General features: G+C 43.9%; 1 protein-coding gene across 2 annotated transcripts in view; it reads left to right on the top strand.

Moving 5' to 3' along the window:
- The first annotated feature begins 3,059 nt into the window (after positions 1-3,059).
- LOC129859356 (nuclear receptor-binding protein 2-like) overlaps positions 3,060-27,589 on the top strand; it is a 47,252-nt gene continuing 22,722 nt past the window's right edge. Inside the window, exon 1 of one of the 2 annotated variants that reach the window (XM_055929033.1) lies at positions 3,060-3,621. In XM_055929033.1, the coding sequence (XP_055785008.1) occupies positions 3,502-3,621 (120 nt within the window). In that variant the 5' untranslated portion in view covers positions 3,060-3,501. Of the gene's footprint in view, positions 3,622-7,860; positions 7,996-27,589 lie in introns of those variants that run through there. The other variant, XM_055929034.1, reaches the window with a different exon arrangement.

The following is a 27,589-nucleotide window of genomic DNA, read 5'->3' as shown; positions in this document are numbered from 1 at the left end:
GGGTTGTACCTGGTAGGTTCCTTGATGATTTGTGTGAGATTGAGGGCATCTAGCTTAGATTGTAGGACGGCCGGGGTGTTAAGCATGTCCCAGTTTAGGTCACCTAACAGTACAAACTCTGAAGATAGCTGGAAGGCGATCAATTCACATATGGTGTCCAGGGCACAGCTGGGGGCCGAGGAGTGTCTATAACAAGCGGCAACGGTGAGAGACTTATTTCTCAAAAGGTGGATTTTTAAAAGGTGAAGCTTAAATTATTTGGGCACAGACTTGGGTAGTATGACAGAACTCTGCAAGCTATCTCTGCAGTAGATTGCAACTACGCCCCCTTTGGCAGTTCTATCTTGTCGGAAAATGTTATAGTTAGGGATGGAAATTTCAGGATTTTTGGTGGCCTTCCTAAGCCAGAATTCAGACACGGCTAGGACATTTGGCTTGGCAGACTGTGCTAAAGCAGTGAATAAAACAAACTTTGGGAGGAGGCTTCTAATGTTAACATGCTTGAAACCAATGCTTTTACGGTTACAGAAGTCAGCAAATGAGAGCGCCTGGGGAATGGGAGTAATGCTGGGGGCTGCAGGGCCTGGGTTAACCTCTACATCACCAGAGGAACAAAGGAGGAGTAGGATAAGAGTACGGCTAAAAGATTTGGTCGTCTAGTGCGTTCGGAACAGAAGGGGTAAAGGAGCAGGTTTCTTGGTGCGGAATAATAGATTCAAGGCATAATGTACAGACAAGGGTATGGTAGGATGTGAGTACAGTGGAGGTAAGCCTAGGCATTGAGTGACGATGAGAGAGGTTTTGTCTCTTGAGGCACCATTTAAGCCAGGTGCAGTCACTGCATGTGTGGGGGGTGGAACATAAGGGCTAGCTAAGGCATATTGAGCAGGGCTGGAGGCTCTACAGTGAAATAATAAAAAAATGACTAACCAAAACAGCAATAGACAAGGCATATTGACAATAAGGAGAAGCATGTGTAGCCGACTGATCATAGTCCAGTGAGTAGTTAGGTGAGCTGGAGGCACGGCGATTCAGACAGCTAGTAGGCTGGGGCTAGCAGCAGGCTAGCAGATGGGCCTCAGGGGAACGTTGCAATGGGAGAGTCTGTTGAAACCCCCTCAGACGGTTACGTAGGCAGACCAGTCGTGATGCATCGGCGGGGCTCCGTGTCAGCAGCAAAGGGTCCAGGCCAATTTGCAGAAGAGGTATTGAAGCCCAGGAATTATCTGATGGAATTCTTCGGCTAGCCGGGAGAAGAACTCAAGGCTAGCTCAAGGCTAACTGGTGCTTGCTTCGGGACAGAAACCCCCTCGGACGGTTACGTCGGTAGACCAGTCGTGATGGATCGGTTGGGCTCCGTGTCCGCAGCAAAGGGTCCAGGTCAATTGGCAAAAGAGGTAATTGAAGCCCAGGGATAGCTTGATGGAATCTCTTCGGCTAGCCGGGAGATGGGCCTAGTTCGAGGCTAGCTCCAGGCTAACTGGTGCTTGCTTCGGGACAGAGACGTTAGACAGAAGTAGCCACTCGGATAGCAGCTAGCTAGCTGTGATGATCCGGAGTAAAGGTTCAGAGCTTGCGGTAGGAATCCGGGGATGTGGTAGAGAAAAGCAGTTTGACATGCTCTGGGTAGATATCGCGCTGTGCAGGCTGGCAGGAGTTGCCTGGGCTGAGGTTGGTAGTCCGGGTTAACGGTGATGACCACTAGCAGTGGCTAACTGACTACTAGCTAGTATCTAGTTAGCTGGCTATCTTCTGAACGGGGTTCCTGTTCAAAAGTGTAAAAATAGCAGATCCTTACCACATTGGGTGAGGCGGGTTGCAAGAGAGTATGTTCAGTCCGTATATGGAAAATGCGATTTAAAAAATAATACAAATATATATATAGAATATATTCGAATTAAAACGATATATACAAGGGACAAGATAATCAAAACAGACATCCCCACTGCTACGCCATCTTGGTAAAATGAGAGTGCAAAGTGTCACGTCTGGAGGAAACCTGGCACCATCCCTACGGTGAAGCATGGTGGTGCCAGCATCATGCAGTGGGGATGTTTTTCAGCGGCAGGGACTGGGAAACTAGTCAGGATCGAGTCAAAGATGAACAGAGCAAAGTACAGAGAGATCCTTGATGAAAACCTGCTCCAGAGCGCTCAGGACCTCAGACTGGGGCGAAAGTTCACCTTCCAACAGGACAATGAACCTATGCACACAGCCAAGACAACACAATAGTGGTTTAATTTGTATGTCGCTCTGGATAAGAGCGTCTGCTAAATTACTTAAATGTAAATGTAAATGGTTTCAGGACAAGTCTCTGAATATCCTTGAGTGGCCTAGCCAGAGCCTGGACTTGAACCCGATCGAACATCTCTGGAGAGACCTGAGAATAGCTGTGTAGCAACGCTCCCCATCCAACCTGACAGAGCTTGAGAGGATCTGCAGAGAAGAATGGGAGAAACTCTCAAAATACAGGTGTGCCAAGTTTGTAGCATCATACCCAAGAAGACTTGAGGCGGTAATTGCTGCAGAAGGTGCTTCAACAAAGTACTGAGTAAAGGGTCTGAATAGTTATGTAAATGTGATATTTCCGGGTAAAAAATAATAATACATGTGCTGTACTGTTTTTGCTTTGTCATTATGGGGTATTGTGTGTAGATTGATGAGGGCGGAAACTATTTAATCAATTTTAACATAACAAAATATGGAAAAAGTGAAGGGGTCTGAATACTTTCCCGAATGCACTGCAATGTGATGAGTCTAAAGAGAGTGCAAAGGTGGGTCAATGCGCAGTTAACCAAACAGCGAGCTGGACTAACTATTTAGCAGTTGTATGACTTGGGGGTAGATGTTCAGGGTCCAATAGCCTGGATAGTGAGTTGATTCCGCATAGTTAAAGTTCCACAATAAGAGCTATGACGCTAATATTTGTGTAAGCTCTTCACGGTTGTGTTCTGTGTGGGTGTCACTGAGTAGACTGATTTATATCCGTTTGCAGCACTTTCAATGAGAGACTTTTATTTTGAAGACAAACCGACAATTGCACTTTTGTGGCTAATCGTTAGTGTCTAGCTTCACATAGGTGAAGCAACTGAACCAACAACACCGACATGACGCATGGTGGTGAAATATGTAAAAAACAAATATTTCACACCGTAAATGGTAAAAGTAAATAACGAAACAAAGGGAGGCATCGGAAAACAACTTCGTCTTTCCCATACAGGCTTTATCTATACGAGTGGTTTTGCTCTTCATCTGTGAATACGGATAGTAGGGGCAACATTTCGCAATCTATTTTGCATACAGTTGAGTGCGCGCACTAGACTGGAACCTTTTTCCTTGTTTAACATAATAACATGAATATTACATAATTTATTGAAGCTTTTTATTTGAACTTTATACGGCGTACATTTCTAAGGTGTTTTGTGAAACCTTTAGTCGCGCGCGACGTCTGCGCTACATTCGAGTGAAACCAACGGGGAATAACATAAAACACGGAATACAATGACTATGTCCGTCCCGGAGAGGAATTCAGGGTCCGAGGGGAAGGAGGAGGAGAGTGAAGATGAGAGTGAAATCCTCGAAGAAAGCCCATGCGGTCGCTGGCAAAAGCGAAAGGAGCAGGTTGGTTTATCTATTTGGTTACGCCGGTGAATCAACTGCTGCAGGCATTTCCATTGCTGCCTTGTAGGCATTTCCATTGCTGCCTTGTAGGCTACACATATGAACAGCTAAAGAGACAAGAAAAAAACATCAGTCCGTATGGAACATGAGACGTCTGCTAGGCCTATCCGTCGTAATGTATCTAATAACCTATTATTGGGGGTTGGATGGTGGTGCCTGGATGTCTGTATTGTTGTAGCAGCAGCAGGTGCAACCCCTACAGTAGTCTTTAAACCGCCCCTCAGTTCTATTCTTTAACAGAAAAGGGCGTGGGCCCTTATCAAATTAATAGCATGGAACACACAATTATTGTGGAGTGATGGACTACTTATTGAACCGAGCCCTCATATCATTAAGAGCTTATACTGGCAATGGTTTGACAATTATTATATTTTTCCAAATTATCTGTGTTGGATCTATGATTTTTAGACTATTAAGAAATTGCACTTGCTGTATTATACAGTAATAAAATTGTATGAATATGATATTTAGCCACATTGCAGATACAATCTGCCTCACTAATGATAAGGGCAACACAGAGGCAATGCTGACCACAATGGTGTGCCCAATATGGTTAATACAATACAATGTAGTTCATCAGACCTGTCTGGAAGACAGTTAGAAAAACCAACTCCATCATCAACAACTGCATCAGAACAGAATGGCCCTGCCTAGTGAGTAGCAAGTGCCGCTTCTAATAGTTCTAGAGAAGATAAGGCTTCAGCATTGAAACTGAAGGTTATCTCTGTGGAACACCCGTAGCTTCCACCGTGCTTCCCACAACTGCCTGACCTCCCTCCTATCTCTCTCCAACACAGCGTACTTCACATGACAGACACGGTTGGCCAACAACACTCACATACACACACCACCTCCCACCGTCGCTCCCAGTGTTTTTCCACGCATTGATTACACATCAGTGTGTTTGCTGGTTTCTGGGTCACTTTGTCTGTCATACATTACCATAAACCCGCCAGTGACACTCTTACGATGTTCTCATTTCAAAATGGTACTAATGCTTCTAGGAGAGGAGAGGGAGGGCACATCGATAGGATGCAACAATTCATGAATGAGACTTTCATTCATGTGTAGCATGTAGCATCTCACCTTTTACTGGGCGATTCCAGCGTTATGGACATTACATTTGCATGCAAAATCACAATTTTAATGTCTCACAGAATAGAAAAACTAAAAATAGATGTGTGTGTCTATAGTACCCCCAAAAACTGAACTTCTAAATATTGGCATGTATGCGAAATAAAGATATGGATTGTACATGAAATGGACAAGCTTTTTGGGGAGACTGAACATATTAGCAAAAGTCTGTGAGTTTGTAAGTCTGTGCGAAGCTGTCATCAAGGCAAAGGGTGGCTATTTGAAGAATCTCAAACATATGTTGATTTGTTTAACACTTTTTTGGATACTACATGATTCCATATGTGTTAATTCATAGTTTTGATGTCTTCACTATTATTCTACAATGTAGAACATTTTAAAAATAAAGATAAACCCTTGAATGTGTTCTAAAACTTTTGTGGTAGTGTATATAACAAATAACCTTTATCAGTTGAATGTAGACACAAATATGAGATGTTTTTGTATCAACATTTTTCTGAAATATTGTAACAAAATATGTAAATTAGACTATACATGTCCTTTTATTGCCAATCCACTTTTCTGGACACTGAATGAAATCAGTATATTTTGGGAGGCTTTTCATTTACAATATACACTCCAGGACTATTTATCATTCACAGTTGTAAATATGTATATATTATTATTTCATTTTGTATTAATGTTTCATTCACACCTGCACTGTATTTCACCATACACTGCAACTACATCTGCGACCCTGTGCGTGTGACTTAATAAACACCATCTATTCACAGATAGTTGATAAATACTCTTCTCATCTTTCTATCTAAAAAACAGTACTGCCATGTATGACACATGCATTTCAGCATATATTTTCCAGGAGAATCTTAGCTAGAACACATGATTTTAGAGATATCAACAATTGCTTCAGGAAAAGTCTGAAGAATACTTCTCAGAACAAAATTCTGTCGATGCGCAAGCTGCTGAAGCTAAGTCACGATACATCAAAATCCATCACATCCACAGCCTTTATGGATGTTACGCATATCATAACGCTGAACAAGGATACTGACAATGAAAAGAGAGAAACCAAGTATAGACCATATAAAACCTTGCTGAAAGTTGGCTTTACAGAGGAAGTTTCAAGATGATCCAATGTAAAATCAAATAAAAGTTTATTGGTCGCGTTCATAGATTTGCAGATGTTTTCGCAGGTGCAGCTTGTGTTTCTAGCTCCGACAGTGCAGTAATACCGATCAATACAAACTCAAAACAATATACACACATAATCCAGAAAAATAAGGTGCACGGTGAGGTTTAAGGTGTAACATGTAAGGTGATTTGTTTTACAAAAACCTTTCCTAAAAAACATTATGGATGTTACATTGCCTGTCCCAGTCACCCCCATTCTTTACAAGATAGCAGAACACGCAAACAAAACTCAAGACCCTTCAATTGCTTCATAACATCTCACCGTCATATCTAACACCGTGGAACAGCTTTCTAAAAGCCATGAAATTTGGTTGTCTGATACACCTTTTTTGAGACTTGGCCTCCCACTCTGTAATTGTCCAAATTAATGCAATTTCCTAATTAAACTTGTCAAATAAAGCCTGAACTCCAACATACACTGAGTATACCAAACATTAGGAACACCTTCCTAATATTGAGTTGTACCCCCCCTCCCCCTTTGCGCTTAGAACAGCCTCAATTCGTCGGGGCATGGACTCTACAAGGTGTTGAAAGTGTTCCACAAGGATGCTGGCCAGTGTTGACTCCAATGCCTCCCACAGTTGTGTCAAGTTGGCTGGATGTCCTTTGGGTGGTGGACCGTTCTTGATACACAAGGGAAACTGTTGAGTGTGAAAAACCCAGCAGCGTTGCAGTTCTTGACACAAAACGACACCTACCCAATCAACTTAATTCTTTTGTCTTTTACATTCAACCTCTAAATGGCACACATACAGTGTGTAAACCTTAAGAACGTGATTTCATTTGGAAATGACTAACTTTATCTGTACATGCTCAGGTTGACCTTTCCATGGAATCACGCTATTACCTTTACTGTTGACTGCTTCTCTAATATGTATGAATGATGATTGGCCTATTACATGGTTATAATACAGAACACTTATCAAGCTACATGATGAGTGCTTTTGTTCTATTGTGTGATTTTTTTTTATGAGCTCGAGCTGAATCATAAATTATAGGACAATGAGCTCATTGATACAATAAAAAAACTGGACTGTTTTGAGTAAGTGCTCAGTACTATCCACTGAGTCACATTGTTTAGAGTCACATTGCTATCCACGGAGTCACATTGTTTAGAATTCCTGTTGCACCATTCTGCAGCCCTAGGTGTGTCCAGGCTGGCAGCATACTGAGTGCATTTAGATGTTCAATAAAGAAGTCAATAGGGGAAAGGTTAGTCTGGCTGGACACACATCTTTCTATTCCAGCACATGGTATTATTGTTGTCTTTACTCATGGTGAACCAAATGCTTATAAGAGTTTGTTTCTGTCCTAAGCAGAACAAGCTATAGGCAATGTTAAGTATATTGGTTTTATATCCTTAGGAGTTAGTTGGCGAATATTACTCCTCAGACCTTATCAGACAGTGGTTTGATTGCTTTCAGAGACAGACTAGGTAAGCAGGGCTCCCGAGGTTGAAATACTAGCCAAAGGAAGACATTTTCTGTCATCAATTACATCCGATATCCATGTGTTGTTTTCCACTGACATCCATGTGAAAGGCAGAACAAGCCGTTAAGCCGAAGCCTTTGTCATGTGTCTCAAGCAGGCAGAAACAATTTGGTGTCTGTCGGAAGCCAGATCAATCCTGCTTGTTGGAGTGACTGATTAGGTTAAACCTACCTTGCCCCTTCACCTAGACATGGGAAGAAATCAATGTGGGCATTAGGAAGACAGTAATTCTGTGGCAGGCAGAGACACGCTTTTGATGTAATCTATTTTACATTTACATTTGAGTCATTTAGTAGACGCTCTTATGCAGAGCGACTTACAGTTAGTGAATTCATCGGAAGATAGCTAGGTGTGACAACCACATATCACGGGGGGATTATTTAAGATACCTTTTTGAAGAGGTATGGTTTCAGATGTTTTCTGAAGATGGGCCGGGACTTTGCTTTCTTATCTTCAGCAGGAAGCTGGTTCCACCATGGGGTGCCAGGACTGAGAAGAGCTTGGACTGGGCTGAGCGGGAGCTGCCCTCCCGTAGGGGTGAGAGAGCCAAAAGACCAGAGGTGGCAGAGCGGAGTTCTCGGGTTGGGATGTAGGGTTTGAGCATAGCCTGAAGGTAGGGAGGGGCAGTTCCTCTTGTTGCTCTGTAGGCAAGTACTATGGTGTTGTAGTGGATGCGAGCTTCAACTGGAAGCCAGTGGAGTGTGTGGGGGAGCGGGGTGATATGGGAGAACTTTGGAAGGTTGAACACCAGGCGGGCTGCAGCGTTCTGGGTAAGTTGTAGGGGTTTGACGGCACAAGCGGGGAGCCCAGCCAACAGTGAGTTGCAGTAGTCCAGACGGGAGAAGACAAATGCCTGGATTAGGACCTGAGCCGCGTCCTGTGTGAGGTAGGGTCGTACTCTAAGAGTGTTGTAGAGCATGAACCTGCAGGAGCGAGTCACTGCTTTGATGTTTGCAGAGAACGACAGGGTGTTGTCCAGGGTCACGCCAATGTTCTTTGCACTCTGGGAGGGGGACACTGTGGAGTTGTCAACCGTGACGGAGAGGTCTTGGAGTGGGCAGGCCTTCCCTGGGAGGAAGAGCAGCTCAGTCTTGTCGAGGTTGAGCTTGAGGTGGTGGGCCGACATCCAAGCTGAGATATCTGCCAGGCAGGCAGAGATGCGTGTCGCCACCTGGAGAAAGTTGTTAAGTGCCATCTGTATAGCAATGATAGGCAAGACCATGTGAGGATATGATGGAGCGGAATGACTTGGTGTATAGAGAGAAGAGGAGAGGGCCTAGAACCAAGCCCTGGGGGACACCAGTAGTGAGAGTACGTGGTGCAGACACAGATCCTCTCTACATCACTTGGTCAGAGCGGCCTGCCAGGTAGGATGCAATCCAAGGGTGTGCAGAGCCTGAGATGCCCAGCCCTGAAAGGGTGGAGAGGAGGATCTTATGGTTCACGGTGTCCACTGCAGCGGATAGATCTAGGAGGATGAGAACAAAGGAAAGAGAGAGTCAGCTTTGACAGTGCGGAGAGCCTCTGTGACACAGAGAAGAGCACTCTCGGTTGAGTGACCCATCTTGAAGCCTGACTGGTTAGGGTCAAAAAGATTGTTATGAGCGAGATAGCGAGAGAGTTGGTCAGAGACAGCACAATCAAGTGTTTTGGAAAGATAATAAAGAAGGGATACTGGTCTGTAGTTTTTGACGTCAGACGAGTCTAGTGTTGGTTTCTTGAGGAGAGGAGCGACTCGGACCATTTTGATGTCAGACGGGAAGCAGCCAGTGATCAGGGATGAGGGAAGTGAGGAATGGGAGAAGGTCTCTAGAGATGGTCTGGAGAAGGGATGAGGGGATGGAGTCGAGCGGGCAAGTTGTCAGGCGGCCGGTCCTCACTAGTCGCAGGATTTCATATGGATAGAGAGGGGAGAAAGAGGTCAAGACGTAGGGTAGTTCTGTGTGATGGGGATAGGCTGAGTGAACGAGGAGCAGATTTGTACTAAATTGGCTCATGTTGGTTTTTCCAGGCCTTGTTTCCTCTTTGTCAATTGTGTGTCATGTTTTTATTAGCAATCGCTGTCAATTTATACATCATTGCAAAAACCCTAGCTAGCAGTGACTAGCCTGGTCCCAGATCTGTTTGTGTTATCTTACTTTTCCAACTCCTTGTCACTCATTGTCATGCCAAACACGGCAATTCCATAAGGAGTTGGCAAGAAAGCAGAAACAGACTGGCACCCAGGCTAAGTAGTCGCCAACTCGGCTACTTGATTTCAAAGCTTTCTAGTGCACTGCTTATTTGGGGCAATCTTAGTGTCTGGTTTGAGTGTTTGTGCAGCCAGTTGGACCTCAGAAAGCATGACAAAAGCAATGTGTTGATTCATCACAAAATTCCATCCCATTTTAAGATAAAACACGGATAGGCATTTGAAATAATTTCACTATTCAAATAATCTCATGAATGTTTTGAAAAACAGTTGAAATACATGTCTTTTTTGGTAACTTTTGTTTAAACTTAGACAATTACTTGCTGCACAGCCTGCGCGACTCTGGAGAGACGTGTGCGTTGCAGCAGGGCGGGGGCTGGTGTGTATGACACGGGAGGGAGGGGAGAGAGAAAGTAGCCACTGATTCGCGCGCTAGTTAGACAAACTTGTAAAAACCATACGTTACCGGTCATCCCATCTGACAGTGCCGGTCGTTACTGGATCAAATTGATGTAAAGAAGCTAGCTAAGATAGCCAGCTAGTTGAGGCTATTTTGCTGTGCTCCCTATCTTTGTCTACAACAACTCCATTCAGATGAAACAACAGCCTACCTGTCAGTTGCTCATTGTAGCCTACTCCTTCACTTTTAGCTAACTTAATTACGTAATTTGATTGACATTTTTCATTGATTTGAGATCTCCCACTTCACGTTGCTACACATGGGGACTCTGACTATAGTGCGCGCCACTTTTATTGCCAGAAAATAACAATCTACAAGCATGAAACGTGTGTACATCATTAAAAACTACATTCAAAAGTTTGTCGTTTTATGAAAATTAAGAATTTCAAATGTTGTGGTATATCCTTGTGTGTAGCAATGCCACAGATCATTTTATTTAATTGAGACAAAGCCCCCCCCCCGTCAAAAATGAATACTCTTGCCCATCCTTGGTTTCTTATCATCCTATTCGGAAGGAGTGTACATTCCATTCCATTCCATGCCCTTTGGAGTTCTATTCTTCCCCAAGGGCCCTGGTGAAGCGACTCTACTCTACCCTGACCTGTAAGAGTGGGACCTTTTATCTGTTGCCTAGCTGGGGAGATAATCAATAGTCCAGGGAGCAGCGGATAATGAAAGAGGCCCATCGATGAGTGAGCCCCCCGCCCCCTGCAGCCCAACGCCCCTTCACCACTTAACCCCAGGGGGGCAGGGGAGAGATCTTTGCCAAAATAATCCTCCCTAGAGAGAGACATTTTCCATCATATCACGCTTGTATCCACTATTACAGCAATAGTAGTAGCGGTGAAGATGGGACTACAGGGATGGAATGACAGTAGTTAGACAAGCGTGAAAGTAACTGGAGGGTTGCTGGTTTCAATCCCAGCTCAAACCAGATTATCTTGTGCGAAGTGAGCCGGCAACCAGAGGGTTGCTGGCATCATGCTAGATACCATCGCCTGTCGTTGTGCCCATGAGCAAGGCACTTAACCCCCTATAATTGCTCCAAGGGTACTGCACTGCGGCTGACCCTTTGCTTCCAGCCCCTCGTGGTATGTGGGTGTGTGTCCCGGGGGTTGGGGGTTGTGAGTATAAAGACACATTTCTGTTCTCTGTAAATTAATGGACAATAAAGTACATCTTATCTCTTGTTGTTTCAATGTAAATTCATGACTGTTGAGGGACTGTGTGAGAATGATGATTGACAGGCACATATAATTGCATAGTATTGTACAGGTGTCACTGCTCACTGTTGCACTTCCAAGTCTTTGTTGTGAGACAGAATGGGGGAACATGGGCCACCAATGTGCACCTACGGCTTTACGCACGTTTGCTTCTCCATGGCAACTTATTACAAGGCGCATGCTTGACATGCCCGTCATGGAGAACGTTGATGTATCTTAAAAAACAAGAATAGTTGAACTTTACAGTTCCAGTACTTTACAGTAGGCCTACATGATATTACAGTGATCAAATTCATGCGGTTACTGTAACTGACACACGTCCTCAAGCAAACAATTATCCTAATGGCCACCAAGCCCTCAGCTCAGTCCAAGACACAGGCATAGCTAGCCCTTGTAAGCCCCTGTCATGTCCCGGCTGGCTGTAAGTGCTGCCTTGCTTAAAGAGATCTCTCTAATGACCACTGCTTCCTGATGATCAGGCTTCCTGATGCAGACTTTCTCGCCGAGCCTGGGTAACAGCTGCTCCATGTGGAATGACACCCACCGCGATGTCCCCTGCATGGGAAGCGGTCATGTCATGTCTTGTCTTAAATAAACACTCGCTGTTATGCAAAAGCACTTAACGGAAATGAATCCCCCCTGGAGTCCAGGGGTGTTAAGATATAACAATGGCCATGGATGATATCCAATCAGACTGAATTACATGTACACTTTCATGGAGAGTCTGTTGGATTATCTGTCATTGTGGAACACATAGACTTCAGACAAAATAAAAAAGCAAGCATCAAGATGAAAATAGCAAAAAAGTATTACGTTAGTCTTCAACAATTGCTTACGAATCTATCTGGTAAGGCCTGTTGGATATAATTCCAAAAAACAAGACGGACCCACACGAACATCAGCCATGCAAGGTAGATCACCTGCTGGGTGTCGACAAATGATAACGATTCAATGTAGAATCGTTGGGAAATTACGGCCGATGTTCTGTGGCCAGAGGCGATAGGATGGTCACCCTCTGCGCATGGCCAATGTTCGTGTTGGAATATCTTGCCTTTACGGGAGGACCTCCTTAATGAAGATATAGAATAAGACTGCAGTTCAACCTGATTCATCATAACAACCTATTGACCCAACATACTTTACTAAAGTGTAGCACACCTGGCCACCGTTACCACAAGACCTGGTCTCAGAATTGGCTTCATATCTGTGCGTCGACAGGAGGTTTTCTCACCTGGAATGATGGCCACTGTTTGTATGAAGTAGTGATATAATGTCCCTCCTCCTTTGGGCGCATCAGAAGATTTATGAATGAATGGTTTTATGACATTGTGGCAGGCAGACAGTGTCCTGTATCACTGAAAAGCAGAGGAGTTCAGATGGCACAGGAATCTCGCCTTGGGCATAATGTACAGTGTACCCCTCATTTGATACTCCACAGTCCACACCGAAGGGGGTACTGTACTTTCTCATCCTTTAAAAATGTACAGTGGGGTCCGAAATGATTGACACCCTTGATAAAGATTAGCAAAAATGACTGTATAAAATAAATACTGAGTTTATTATATGCTCCAAAAAAATGGGAAATTATATTATTTTAAACGAATACATATGCTCAGAGAAAGAGATTTTGTTCAACATGTAATACTTTTTTTCTCTCAAAAAAGTAGGTGTCAAAATTATTGACAGCACTGTTTAGGCTTGGGCAGAGTATGTTGAATGGCATTGGCACTTGGATTGGAACCGGTGCTTTGGTCAGATGCCATGAAAATAGAGCTCTTTGGACACATACACCAGTGGTGGGTTTGGTGTCAATGAGAATGCATCAGCAGAAAAGAACCCCATACCTACTGGTCCTGGCGTCCTTGTTAAGGTCAACGGCATCATGAACTTTACCCAGTAACAGGATATTTTTTCCAAAAACCTGGCTGCCTCTGCCATGAGGCCGAAACTTGATCATAAGAGGATCTTAAAGCGAGATAATAACTCCAAGCACACATCAAAATCCACAAATAAATGGTTAATTGGCCACAAAATCAACATTAGTATCAAATCTCAGTCCAATCCTCGCACGGTGAGGTATTGGAAGGTATTGAAAACAGGGGTGTCAATCATTTTGACCCCTACCTAAATGAAAGAAAAAAATGTAGTACTTGTTAAACAAAATCTCTTCCTCTGAGCAATTGTATTAGTGGAAAATAATATAATTTCCTAGTTCTTTGGAGCATACAATATAGCTCAGTAATTTAATTATTTATTTGATATAGTCATTTTTGCTCATCTTTATTAAGGGTGTCAATAATTTCACACCCCACTGTAATTTACCTTTTATTGGTTGTGAAGACATGTTTTATGGCCCTCCTTTTATGGGTCTGCCAGACATGAGAGTAGTTTGTTACACCAGCAGCTAGTATGCTAGTACGACTGTACAGTAATCCTATTTCCAACTCTGCATTTTACCACACTAGTTAATATTCACATCACTCCAGATATCGAGTATCGAGTTGATCTGTCGGTGGCTTTTAAACGTTCTCCGAACTAATAATAAAACATTGTTGCCACACAAATCAGTTTATCTCAGCCATTGGTCATAAAAGTTCACGAAATGACGGTGTGTTTGCCTTTGAAGCAAACATATAGAAGATATGCTGACATCCACATTCCTACTCTAGCAAACACAGATGGATAGTTCAGAGGTGTTAATAAACGCTACAAAAGCGTTAATGAAATAACTGACATTGGTGATCAATCTTCTTAAGTGGCCTATTACTGTCTGATGTCCGGGAGCAGAAACAAAGAATGTAATCCAAACAACTGCCAGTCCGTGTCTACATTGGGCTGTCAGCCTTTCACACAGCACAGCACATGGCATTTCCAGGTATTATTTACCCTCTGGCCACCTGGTAGGGAAGACTTGGAGTGGCTGGCTGCCTGCTGTGCCTAAACCAAGTCCACTAACGGCCTCAGCCCAGTCTCTCTCCACTGCAGCCTGGTTGTGTACATTAGGGCACACAATGTAAAATGTTTTGCAATGGAAAACGCAAATGAGCATTTGTCATTGGACAAGTCCATGTAGTCTCACCCTGGTTCAGTCTTTTTTCCCCCCCGTTGGTTGCCGAATGAACATGGCCCCGGAGTACCAAGAGGAGTGCAACGGGAGAAAGAGAAAGGTCTTCCTGGCCTGGGCTAAGAATAGTGTCTGTCAGGTGCAGTAGTGTGGATAGATCATGTTGCCAGGACATGGTGTGAACCCATATCGCCCAGTGTCATGGGGCTGAGATCTGAACGAGGCAGGAGCTCCGTGAAAGCAACCAAAAACCAGATGGTGTCCAACACAACCAATTCGAGTCTGTCGTTAACAGGGGCGGCGATCCTCTTGTTTGAAAAAAGTGCTGCAATTTTAAACCGTTTTCACTTGTAATGCTTGATATGTTGCACTGATGGATACTGCCTTTGTGCTAGTGTAATCTCTGAACTGATTAGGCCTATATTACCTTGGTAGGTCATGAGTATGGACATTTGTATGGTAACGGAGGACTTTATTAAGCCATTGACAACATGTGAGAGCGTTCATTGATGAGGCCCTTTAGGGCCATCGTATACAGTGCGGTATCCGTCACCGTTTTCCACTTGAGTCTTTTCATTCTCGGAGCTGGCATGGGACGAAATCTTCGAGCAATGGCTGACGCCTCCTGCAAGCCTCCTCCGTAGATGTTACCGTTGTCTAAATGGCATGACTTCGCTGCCACCTTGGATCCATGCCGCAGTGTCACTACGCAGTTTGAGAGTGCCACCGGTGTGTAATTCTCAATGTCAAAACTCAAGCGTTACTCTTTGGCCTACAGCCGTTTGAGTGGCAAAATGTTGATTTTAGCCCTGTTTTGTATGGTTGGTTTGATTAACATTCTTCCTACTTCTTCCTTCATTCTGACATGCTAATTTTGAGTACTAGAGATACATCCGAAAAGTGCATATTACTACTGACAGAGCCATTAAGATTTGCATAATTTAAAGCATTAGGCATCCGCCGATCCATTTCTCATTGACAGTAGGGAGAAGTAGAGCTTTTTCAATTGGCCTCCATTTTCCTATTCTGCATTAAATATTAATATCCATCTTGTTCGATGCAAAGGAGATGGCGCCGCTCTCTTTAAAAGTTGCTTTGAGTAATCTGCGCAGTGTCTGAGAGAATAAATGCCATGACTCATGTAAGGCATTTACTCCTGTAGTTTTATGAGGTATTCTGGTTCTGAGCAACAGCTCGCAGCTGATTCACCGCTGTATGAGTCCCTTTGTGAAATTCAGGTTTTGACTCACAGTGTTGGGCAAACGCGAGGACAAGTGCTCGATGTGTTCTGCTTCGCTGTGTTGGACGCTCTCAGTTGCATTTGACGTATAGCGGTGGGGTGACAGTCTAGGATATACTGTATTCGCCTATCAGTGCTCTATAAACTGAAGATACAGTATGTGCAATTGTATTGCCAAGATGCCTCAAAGCATAGCAACAGGGTCAAAACTATTACAAGCCCGAAGAATAAGAGCCTTGCAGTCTCATTATTGAACCCAAAGGTCATCCCCCTCCCCCCAACCAGCAGCATGAGAGGATTAAGGGGCCTACAGGAAGGAGCAAGGTCATGAGGCCAACAAAACATTAACATTCCTACTAGTTTTCCCCTCAGACTAAAACCAGACTTTCCAAAAACTAGAGATGTCATGCAACCTTAACCCAAGAGGCATTTTGTTAGAGGTTTAGGCTTCTTTACCTAAACCCCAAAGCAAGGCAAATGTGAAACTACCAGAAGAGTTTTAGGTCAGGGATGTGATCAATGAACATCTAACCTTATTATTTACCTGTCAATCCCTCAGAACCCTCCAAGTTCATATCCTCTCTCGCATTATTGTCCATAATCATTACCATGGCGGAAGAAATCTCACCACCGCCTCAATAAAAATAACTCCTGTCCTCCATGCTTAAGGGATTATAGGAGATTTGCATTTTCACATTTGAATGCATCTCATTCTTGTTTCAGCAGCCTGGCGAGAAGTGAGCAGGTCTTTTGCATGCAGGGGCCAGAGAAGAATAAAATGTGACTCAACACCGATCGACCCTTCATGAATTTAACATGGCCCTGGCTTCTGTGAATGGCCTCCTGCTATGAGCTTATGAGACATAGCTTTACTAGTGCAGTAGGCTGTCTTTGTGGACAGCTCAGGGGAAGTGGCATTGGATATTTATTAAAGAGTGATTGTAGTAAATACACTATATATACAAAAGTAAGTGGACACCTCTTCAAATGAGTGGATTTGGCTATTTCAGCCACACCCTTTGCTGACAGGTGTAGAAAATCGAACACACAGCTATGCAATCTCCATATACAAACATTGGCAATAGAATGGCCATACTGAAGAGCTCAGTGACTTTCAACGTGGCACCGTCATAGGATGCGACCTTTCCAACAAGTCAGTTCATTAAATTTCTGCCCTGTTAGAGCTGCCCCGGTCAACTATAAGTGCTGTGCGGCCTCCCGGGTGGCGCAGTGGTCTAGGGCACTGCATCGCAGTGCTAACTGCGCCACCAGAGTCTCTGGGTTCGCGCCCAGGCTCTGTCGCAGCCGGCCGCGACCGGGAGGTCCGTGGGGCGACGCACAATTGGCATAGCGTCGTCCGGGGTAGGGAGGGTTTGGCCGGTAGGGATATCCTTGTCTCATCGCGCTCCAGCGACTCCTGTGGCGGGCCGGGCGCAGTGCGCGCCAACCAAGGGGGCCAGGTGCACGGTGTTTCCTCCGACACATTGGTGCGGCTGGCTTCCGGGTTGGAGGCGCGCTGTGTTAAGAAGCAGTACGGCTGGTTGGGATGTGCTTCGGAGGACGCATGGCTTTCGACCTTCGTCTCTCCCGAGCCCGTACGGGAGTTGTAGCGATGAGACAAGGTAGTAATTACTAGCGATTGGATACCACGAAAATTGGGGAGAAAATGGGATAAAAAATAAAAAAATAAAAAAAAAATAAATAAAAAAAATCTATAAGTGGTGTGAAGTCGAAACGTCTAGGAGCAACAACGGCTCAGCCGTGAAGTGGTAGGCCACACAAGCTCACAGAACGGGACCGCTGAAGCGAGGAGCGCGTAAAAATTGTCTGTCCTCGATTGCAACACTCACTACTGAGTTCCAAACTGCCTCTGGAAGCAACGTCAGCACAGTAACTGTTTTTCGGGAGCTTCATGAAATGGGTTTCCATGGCCGAGCAGCCACACACAAGCCTAAGATCACCATGTCCAATGCCAAGCTTTGGCTGGAGTGGTGTAATGCTCGGCGCCATTGGACACTGGAGCAGTGGAAACGCGTTCTCTGGAGTGACGAATCACGCTTCACCACCAGTTTGGAGGAGGAATAATGGTCTGGTGCTGTCTGTTTTTCAGGGTTTGGGCTGGGCCCCTTAGTTCCAGTGAAGGGAAATCTTAACGCTACAGCATGCAATGACGTTCTAGAAAATTCTGTGCTTCCAACTTTGTGGCAACAGTTTGGGGAAGGCCCTTTGCTGTTTCAGCATGACAATGCCCATATGCACAAAGCGAGGTCCATACAGAAATGGTTTGTTGAGATCGGTGTGGACAAACTTGACTGGCCTGCACAGTAGCCCTGACCTCAACCCCATCGAACACCTTTGGGATGAATTGGAACGCCGACTGCGAGCCAGGCCTAATCGCCCAACATCAGTGCCGGACCTCACTAATGCTCTTGTGGCTGAATGGAAGCAAGTCCTCATAGCAACGTTCCAACATCTAGTGGAAAGCCTTCCCTAAAGAGTGGAGGCTGTTATAGCAGCAAAGTGGGGACCAACTCCATATTAATGCCCATAATTTTGGAATGAGATCGACGAGCAGGTGTCCACATACTTTTGGTCATGTAGTGTACCTTGGCCCGTGCTTGCACAGACACTTCGATCCTGCTTTGTCTTTCATAACCCCAATTGAATGGACATTCCTCTGTCACACAATCTGAAGTAATGGTGCTCTTCAGCCAACATGCAGATGTTAACACGTTGCCAAAGAGCCAGTCAGACTCCCAGCTGTCAGTCCAGTGTGTCACTCAGTCATCACACTGCCTCCCTGGAGTCCCTGGGTAAGAGAGATACAACAGATACCTGTCAATCATGAGCACAAACACTACACTGCCAAAGGACACTCTCTCCCTTAAAACTGTGTCTCTCTTTCGCTCCCTCGTTGACCCCCTCCCTTTTCTTCTCCCTCTTTCTCTGCATGGGGTCAACTTAACAAGCTCAACACCAACCACTTAACTAATTACAACCTTATAAAAAAATTACAATATGTCAAGTTAACTATTGTCCTAGACACACTCAGATATTTGTGGTCTATTAAGACGTGTTAAGAGAAATTAAGTGCTCACCTTTTGTTAATCTTTAATTGAATTCATGAAGAGAATAAGAGTTAAGTGTATTCCATCCCTTACCAGATATTGTGCTGACCTTTTACAATCTTCTCTAGGTGTGAGATAATGCCCATTGGATGTGTCCGACATTCAGTTCTGACTATTTTGTTGAAGTGTATACTGCCTACGGCATCTTAAGATGGACAAACAGCACTATTGCTGCTTTTTCTCATTTTTCAGGCAAAGGCCTTTTAAGGGAGTATGGGGGCACTAGGCGCTAGTCAAAACGAAACAAGCCTTTATGTGTCAACTAGTGCAAACTATGTCTTCGCTAAACTGGCCAAATCAAGCCAAGCTGTTCGCTTTCACCCCGTGTTACCTCTTACTTACTCTTCCTGGCACAGTGCTGAACTTGTTCGACCTCTGAGGTTTTGCAGGAGGTTCAGACTGAGACCCTGTTGTTCCTTCTCTCTGGTTCTGCCGTAGCCCTTTAAACAAGCAGTATGTGTGATTACAAGCATGAATTGGGTAATCCAGTGGGCAGCAATTACCCCTCTTTATGGAGAACTTTAATACATGGGTGGACTTTGCCAGGCTCTAATAAGCCTCTCCGGGAACCAAGTCAATCCCAGATGTTTTGAAGGAGTGGGACAGGTGCCAGATTCAGGTCAAAGCAAACACATATCCCATTAGCCCAGCTGCCCGCCCGACCGACTGACTAGCTGTGTTGTGAAGAAGTCTCACCCAGTTCTAATCCTTCTTCCTGGAATTGGACTGTTTTTGTTCACCAAAAAATGACACATTTTTTAACACTCTCCATCTTTGTTTTGTAAACCTGCCATTGTAATGTTTTTTATTCTCACGACTGGCTGCTGCCAGCATTGTAGAGGTGCAAATTAATGTATTTGCCTGAAAGGGCTCCAGCTGTTGAGCAAAGCAGGACCAGATTTCCACCCAAAGATAATAATTCAAATGGAGGCCCTGCTTCTGATTCTCTCATGAAATTATGTTTATGGTCTTGGAAGCTACAAACATCCATTTGATTTAGTGTTGTAGTCTGCATTAGTGGAAGATCTAGTTCCTCACTTTAAGTGGTGATTTGGAAATACAGCTAAAGGTGGTATGCCGTACACATGATCACCATAATGTTGCGTTGCAACTGGCCTGTTAGAGGATAACAGTCACATTGATCTTCATAAATCCCCCATGCATGACATTCTTTAATCATTGGAGTCATGCTCGTTGAAGTATGTGTGAAACGAGCTGTATAACAGCTATTATAAACCGGGTGGTTCGAGCCCTGAATGCTGATTGGACGGAAGCCGTTATATATCAGACCGTATACCACGGGTATGACAAAACATTTATTTTTACTGCTCTCATTACATTGTTAACCAGTTTATGACAGCAATAAGGCACCTCGGGTGTTTGTGGTACATTGCCAATATACCACGGCTAAGGGCTGTATTCAGGTACACCGCGTTGCATCGTGCCTAAGAGCAGCCCTTAGCCATGGTATATTGGCCATATACTGTACCTGTCATGGTTCCACCTGTCACCAGAGGGCGGCAGACACCGTCCTAGAGACATTAATGACACTCAGGTGTGTCTTATTACTCATGAGTTCCCTGTTAAAAGAGATGTGTTTTCTTGTTTCCTTTGCAGGAGCTTAAATTGTCTACCGTGCGTGCGTGCGTGCGTGCGTGCGTGCGTGCGTGCGTGCGTGCGTGCGTGCGTGCGTGCGTGCGTGCGTGCGTGCGTGCGTGCGTGCGTGCGTGCATCTGTCCTGCGTGAGTTTTTGAGACTTTTTGTTTGTTGTTTTTCCCCAGTGTACGGTGATCCTGCGGCTACTGTTGTTTATCAGTAAAGTATTTATGTCTATCCTTAACGATTCCTCGTCTGGTCCCTTCTCTGCAACTGAGTCCAACCACATCACAGCACCACACCCCCTCGGGCTTTTGTGCTTAAATATACGCTGAGTATGGAAACCATTAAGAGCACCTGCTCTTTCCATGAAACCAGGGTTTCCCAAACTCTTTCCCGGGACCCCACTGGGTGCATATTTTGGTTTTTGCCCTAGCACTACACAGCTGATTCAAATAATCAAAGCTTGATGAGTTGGTTATTTGAATCAGCTGTGTAGTGGTAGGGCCAAAAAAATGAAAGTGCACCCTGACATAGACTGACCATGAGAGAAGAATGGTGCCGGAGGAGATTGCTGCCGTTTTACGCGCTCCTAACCAATTGGGCTATTGTGCGTTTTATCGTGTTGTTTGTAATTTATTTTGTACACAATGTTTCTGCCACCATCTCTTATGACCGAAAATAACTTCTGGATAACAGAACAGCGATTACTCACCTCGAACTGGGCAAAGATTTTTTATTTAATGAGTCGTGCACAAAGGATTTACTCCAGATACCAGACCAGGCCCAAATCCCCATCGCTCGCATGAAGAAAATACGCCGATACAGGGGACGCAGGTCCGGTTGCCTTGTGAGAATTCGTTGGCGAGTGGGTAACGTCTAATCGCTGGAGAATAAAATGGATAAGCTCCGTTCAAGACTATGAGCTCCGTTCAAGACAAGGGATAGTGGTCTGTGTCTATTTGTCAATAACAGCTGGTGCGCAAAATCAAATATTCAGGAAGTCTCAAGGTTTTGGTCACCTGAGGTAGAGTATCTCATGATAAGGTATAGACCACACTATTTACCAAGAGAGTTTTCATCTATATTTTTCGTAGCTGTCTAATTACCAACACAAACCAATGCTGGCACTAAGACCACACTCAACGAGCTGTATAAAGCCATAAGCAAACAAGAAAATGCTTATCCAGAGGAGCCATGGATTACAGGCAACATCCACACTGAGCTAAGGGTTGAGCTGCTGCTTTCAAGGAGCGGGACTCTATCCCAGATGCTTATAAGAAATCCCGCTATGCCCTCAGACGAACCATCAAACAGGCAAAGCATAAATACAGGACTAAGATTGAATCCTACTACACCGGCTCCGATGAACATCAGATGTTGCAGGGCTTGCAAACTATTACGGACTACAAAGGGAAGCCCAGCTGTGAGCTGCCCAATGACACTTAAGGGTACCACATGAGGGAGGAGGATGTCTTCCCTGTAATGCACAGCGTTGAGATCACCCCCAGACCATGACAGACCCTCGACCTCCAAATCGATCCCGCTCCAGAGTACAGGCCTCGGGGGTAACGCTCATTCCTTCAACGATAAACGTGAATCCGACCATCACCCCTGGTGAGACAAAACCGCGACTCGTCAGTAAAGAGCACTTTTTGCCAGTCCTGTCTGGTCCAGCGACGGTGGTTTTGTGCGCATAGCATTGCCGGTGATGTCTGGTGAGGAACAGACTTACAACAGGCCTACAAGCCCTCAGTCCAGCCTTTCTCAGCCTATTGCGGACAGTCTGAGCACTGATGGAGAGATTGTGCATTCCTGGTGTAACTCGGGTAGTTGTTGTTACCATCCTGTCCCTGTCCCGCAGGTGTGATGTTTGGATATACCGATCCTGTACTGGTGTTGTTACACGTGGTCTGCCAATGCGAGGACGATCAGCTGTTGCAATTTATTGCCCTGGCCACATCTGCAGCATGCCTAAGGCACATTCACGCAGATGAGCAGGGGCCCTGGGCATCTTTCTTTTGGTGTTTGTCAGTAGAAAGGCCTCTTTAGTGTCCTAAGTTTTCATAACTGTGACCTTAATTGTCTACCGTCTGTAAGCTGTTAGTGTCTTAACAACCATTCCACAGGTGCATGTTCATTAATTGTTTATGGTTCATTGAACAAGCATGGGAAACAGTGTTTAAACCCTTTACAATGAAGTCATTTGGATTTTTACTCATTATCTTTGAAAAACAGGGTCCTGAAAAAGGGACTTTTCTTTTTTTGCTGAGTTCATATATATTCCAGACTCTGACATTGCTCGTTCTGATATTTATTTTTATATTTTTTTATATTTCGGGATATTGTTTTGTATTGCAAGGTATTAATGCACTGCTCAAATCCAGCTTTATTTACATAGCACATTTTAGACATGAATGCAACGCAATGTGCTTTGTAGGAAGAAATATAAATAAAAAACGGTGAAAATAAAAACAGGAATATATACTGCACAACAAACATAAGAGGATACATTTTTTTTTAAAGCACCCTAAGGTACAGCAAAGCTAAAAGGTGTGTTTCGGCCCCCCTGAGATTCTCTCGCAGGCTATTCCACAGGCAGGGGTCATAGTAACTAAAGGCTGCCTCTCCATGCCTCTTGGTCCTAGGCTTTGGGATAGTTAAAAGGCCAGTGACAGATGACTGGAGGGACTTACTGGGTACTTAACTTAAAAGCATGTCTGATATGTATCGGGGTGCACAATCGTTGATTGATTTAAAAACCAATAGAAGAACCTTAAAATGAATCCTAAAACTCACAGGAAGCCAGTGCAGAGACCTTAAAACTGGTGTAATGTGTGCTCTCTGTCTGGTCTTGGTCAGTCCCCTTGCTGCATAATTCTGCATGTTTTGGAATTGACCAATTGCTTTCTTGGGTAGACCAGACAGGAGAGCATTACAGTAACCAAGCTTGATTGTAATAAAAGCATGGATGAGACTCTGTATCAGCCTGAGATAGAAACGGCTGCACCATGTTAATGTTCCTCAGCTGGTAAAAAGCTATTTTGGTCACATTCCTCATGAGTGATTTGAAATGGAGTTCAGAATCTAAAATGACACCAAGGTTTTTTACCTGGTGTTTTATCTTTATTGCCGTGAATTAAAATGTACTGCCCGATTCTCTCTCTGTGCTTTGGTTCCAATAATAAGTACCTCGATCTTGTCTCTTTAGCTGGAGGAAGTTGTGAGCCATCCAAGTATTTAAATCACTAATACAGTCTAATAAGTTATGTAGAGCTAAAATCCTCTGGTGACACAGAAATGTAAGCATTTCGCTGCACCTGCGATAAAATCTGCAAATCTGTGTATGCGACCAATAAACTTTGATTTTGTGTGCAATAATCCACTCCAGACTTCGTATATTTAGATCTCCCATTGTGCTTGGAAGTGATGGGTCGTTCGCGAACAGCTTTTTTTGAACAGACCTTTTTGGTGAACATCGAGAACTGAATCGCATCTGTGAAAGAGCCTTTCATTTGGCTCCCTGATTTGCATACAGTCTTTTTTTGTTGCTCCAGATAACGATTATCTGTAGATCAGTTATAAAAGATTCTCTGGAGATGGTCATTCTTCACTGCGGGAACAGTAGCTAGTGGGGAGAGAGCCTCATTCTATCCACGCTCTTTTGCTATGTGTAAAAACAAAATCAGATTTTATTTTTTGCAAGCAATTTAATTTCGTCAGGGACGTTTTTCACAATCGTCAGATATCACATTTCACAATCCTTCATAATTATAGACAACTTTTTTCGGCATTACATTAGAAATTTACTGTTTTTCATACATTTAAGGACTTCTGAACAAAGAGCCATTTGGGAGCCTAATAAACGTCTCTTAGGTGAATAGAGCCAAAAGATCCGGCTCAACGAAAAGACTCGGAATGACGATCACTATTACTTGGTATATGGGAATCCTGTGGGGGCTGGAACGATGAAACCCCTTTGATTTGGGAAATGTTTGCTTCATTAAAAGCGACATGTGCTCAAAGAGTCAGGCTCATTACCCTTGAGTTGTCACAGCAGGAGCAACAATCTAAACCTCCCTTTTTGAGACTTAACGAGCACAAACAGAAGCCTAATCATCATCACCACCTAGTTTTGTCTGTGGAATCTAAATGGAATCCTTGATTAAAGCACATAGGACAACCGAAACCTCCATTTTGGAGTCTTGACGAGCACCACAGATTATCCATTAAATTGACCAGATACTCAAGTGGCCGCTTTAAAAATGGAAGGCAGTCGGGAGGAGGCAAGATCAGGTGGGACCATTCAAGCCAATGGAAGGGCAGATATGCGTGTGAACAACAGGCACAATTTCCGATATAAAGTGTTTTTTCTAAAAGTTCCCGCGATGTCAGGTGGCCTACTTATGTCAGTACACTCGTAACAACCTAAGCATTACAAAACTTCTATTCGATCCAATAAATCACACGTAGCAAATAAGCCATTACATGTTTTGTCGACCAAATTCGACACTCTCTCATTGGCCTCCATACAAAAACTCCTTCTTTGGTGAGTGAAAAATAAATAAATTAACGCCACCTGCTGGAGAAGACAGATTTTGGGCTCAGTTATCCCTCTCGCGTCGCCTCTTCGAGCACATAGCCTAGGCCTCATTATCAACACCTAGTTTAGTCGTAATAGTACATAGGCCAACCGGTATCTCTCCCTTGTACAAAAGAGCAATGTCCCTATCACGATGGCCTTCCACAAAGAAATCCAAGCATGGTTATAGGTTTTCTCTGTGATAAGGCAGGGTGTTTTCTGTCTGTAGTAGGTTATGCCTATAGCCTATTCTCTGTAAATTGTCTCTTGATGACAGTTGTGTTTCTATCACATGCCCTGGTGCTGGTGACTAAGGTGCTTATCTGGTACCACCAATTCATCATGCCCAATATGGTCGAGTCACAGGGAAGGATGGATCTCAGAGCAACATATAGACTATAAATCAAAAAATTTGAATAACTTCATCAGATAAGGCGTTAATGTGTATGCCACATCAGACACAATCATCAATTGTGAACATGATTCGCAAATCCATATACTGTACTGGCAGTCTACTCTAGCCAGACTGTTTGTGAGTGCGAGAGTGTTTGTGTTTAGGTCCATGCTCTTTTTGTCGGCCTAGATGATTGCAATCAATTAAGAGCACCTGATCTCTTCAGTCCAAACTCAAGAGGTCTACCCTGAAAAGGAATCAACTAGATTACAACCCTTCTTTTTATTGAGTATTTTCCTCTTGGCTGCAGTAAAAGCTGCGTAGATTGGTGTGCTCTGTTCTGGATGTGTCTAGTGAGCAGTAGAGCACTGGGGTTACAGTGTTAGAATGGAAAGGAAGGCCTTCGCATGAATAAACCAGAGGTGAGAGGCAATAGCACACACACACGGGTATGTTCAGACACACACACACACAAGCACACACATCATATGCGAAAACGAAGACACCCACATCTCTTTTAGAGGTGGAGATGAGATCAAAGACTCCTTTTCACCAGACTGAGCAGATTGGCTTATATAAAGAGGCTGTTCAACACTCGTTCTAATGCTTATCACATCATAGACCAGATGACTTTTAACTTCTAGAATGTGATTGTGTTTTAGTCATCTCTCTCCCCACTGGCGCTCTAAATACGGAGCTTTGTCACAAGGCAGACAAGGGGAACAAGGACAATGTGGCTAGTGTAATCTTGTCACCCTGGTACTGAAGGAAGCGCAACACACTGGAGACAGCGAACAAAGAGAGGGAATGATGCGGATGATTCCACAATGTTTCTTTTAGGGTGCAAAGAAACATTCACCTGATGTTACGAGAACGTTCCCAGAGCACATTTCGTCTGTTCTTTAATGGTTCCCAGAATGTTTCATTAGGGTTTAGGGAAGAGTCTGGTGGGAACATTGTGGGGACATCGCAAAAGATATGTTCCCAAAACACAAAAAACTGTCGACTGTCAAATGCTCCCAATATAATTCTTACTTTGAGACACTTTATATGGTCATGATCAGAAAAGCAAAACTGATCCTAGATCGGCACTCATAGTCTTGGATACTTTGTAAATATGGACCCGGACGTATGCAGTATATAAAGAGGATGGGGGAAGTGATGGTGAATAACCGAGTTACCAGTATTGTCCTGGGTTACTTATGTCTAAGAAGGTTAAAAAAGGAAGCATGGAATTCCTGATTGACCATAATGCCATGGCTATATACTGAAAAAAGAAGATATACGAGAGCTTCCCTAGTGGTGCAGAGGATTAAAGACCTGGCTTGGGAACCAAATGTTGCAGGTTCAAACCCCACGTGCAGATTGTCAACATATGATGTGTCAAAATTATGGTTGGGTTTGTATGATTAAATGTCCTGTGAATGAAATAAAAATGCATTGTGTCTCTATATCACCTACAATACAGTCCTCAAATCTTGAGAGAAACATAATGGGGGTGTTTTCCAATCTGCTTTCTTATACTTTAAAGAACTACAAATTTGCATGCTGAAAATGTTGCTTAATATATTTTGTTCTGAAGACCTCCAAGACAAGTTCAAATGTATATTGCGTGAACATCAATGGAATATTTTTTCAACCTAAAACAAATATGCAAATATGTCAGTCCTAAAAACGGACATATTTCATTCTTACAACATTAAGGGAATGTCCTGTGCAACCTAATTTAAACATTGTATGAATGTCATCACAACTGTGCATATTTTGTGTTTTGGGAACCTATCTCTTGTAATGTACCCACAACTTAATAAAATGTTCTGGGAACCTTTTAAAGAACTCAGAAAGGCTGTTCTGTCAACATTCTTGCAACATGTTATTGCAAGTCCAAGCACATATGAAGTTGTGTGTTTTCAAATAGTTGATTTGAGTGGTGTTACAAATAGAGCGTTTTCCAGTTGGGGAATGATTAGGAATCTTATGGTCTCCACTTCCCACTCAAGCTCTCCAGGCAACATCAACAAGGCTTCCTCCGTCATACAGTGTGTTTTGAGTGTAATAACGGCTCTGTGTTTTGGTACAGCTTTGGTACTACTGACTCAGGACTTAAGATCTCCCAGCCTGCCTTGCTCTCCTACATTCCATTCTTGACATGGCCTCTAAGGAAATGAACAAGTGAAACTTGATGTCAGCTTATCTCCATAACATATCTTCGTGAAGTTGAAAGGGACAGAGTCTTCTATTTGGACGGGGCCA

The sequence above is a fragment of the Salvelinus fontinalis genome, chromosome 7 (assembly GCF_029448725.1).
Source record: "Salvelinus fontinalis isolate EN_2023a chromosome 7, ASM2944872v1, whole genome shotgun sequence".
NCBI lineage: Eukaryota > Metazoa > Chordata > Actinopteri > Salmoniformes > Salmonidae > Salvelinus > Salvelinus fontinalis.
This window is presented reverse-complemented; position numbering and strand designations above follow the sequence as displayed.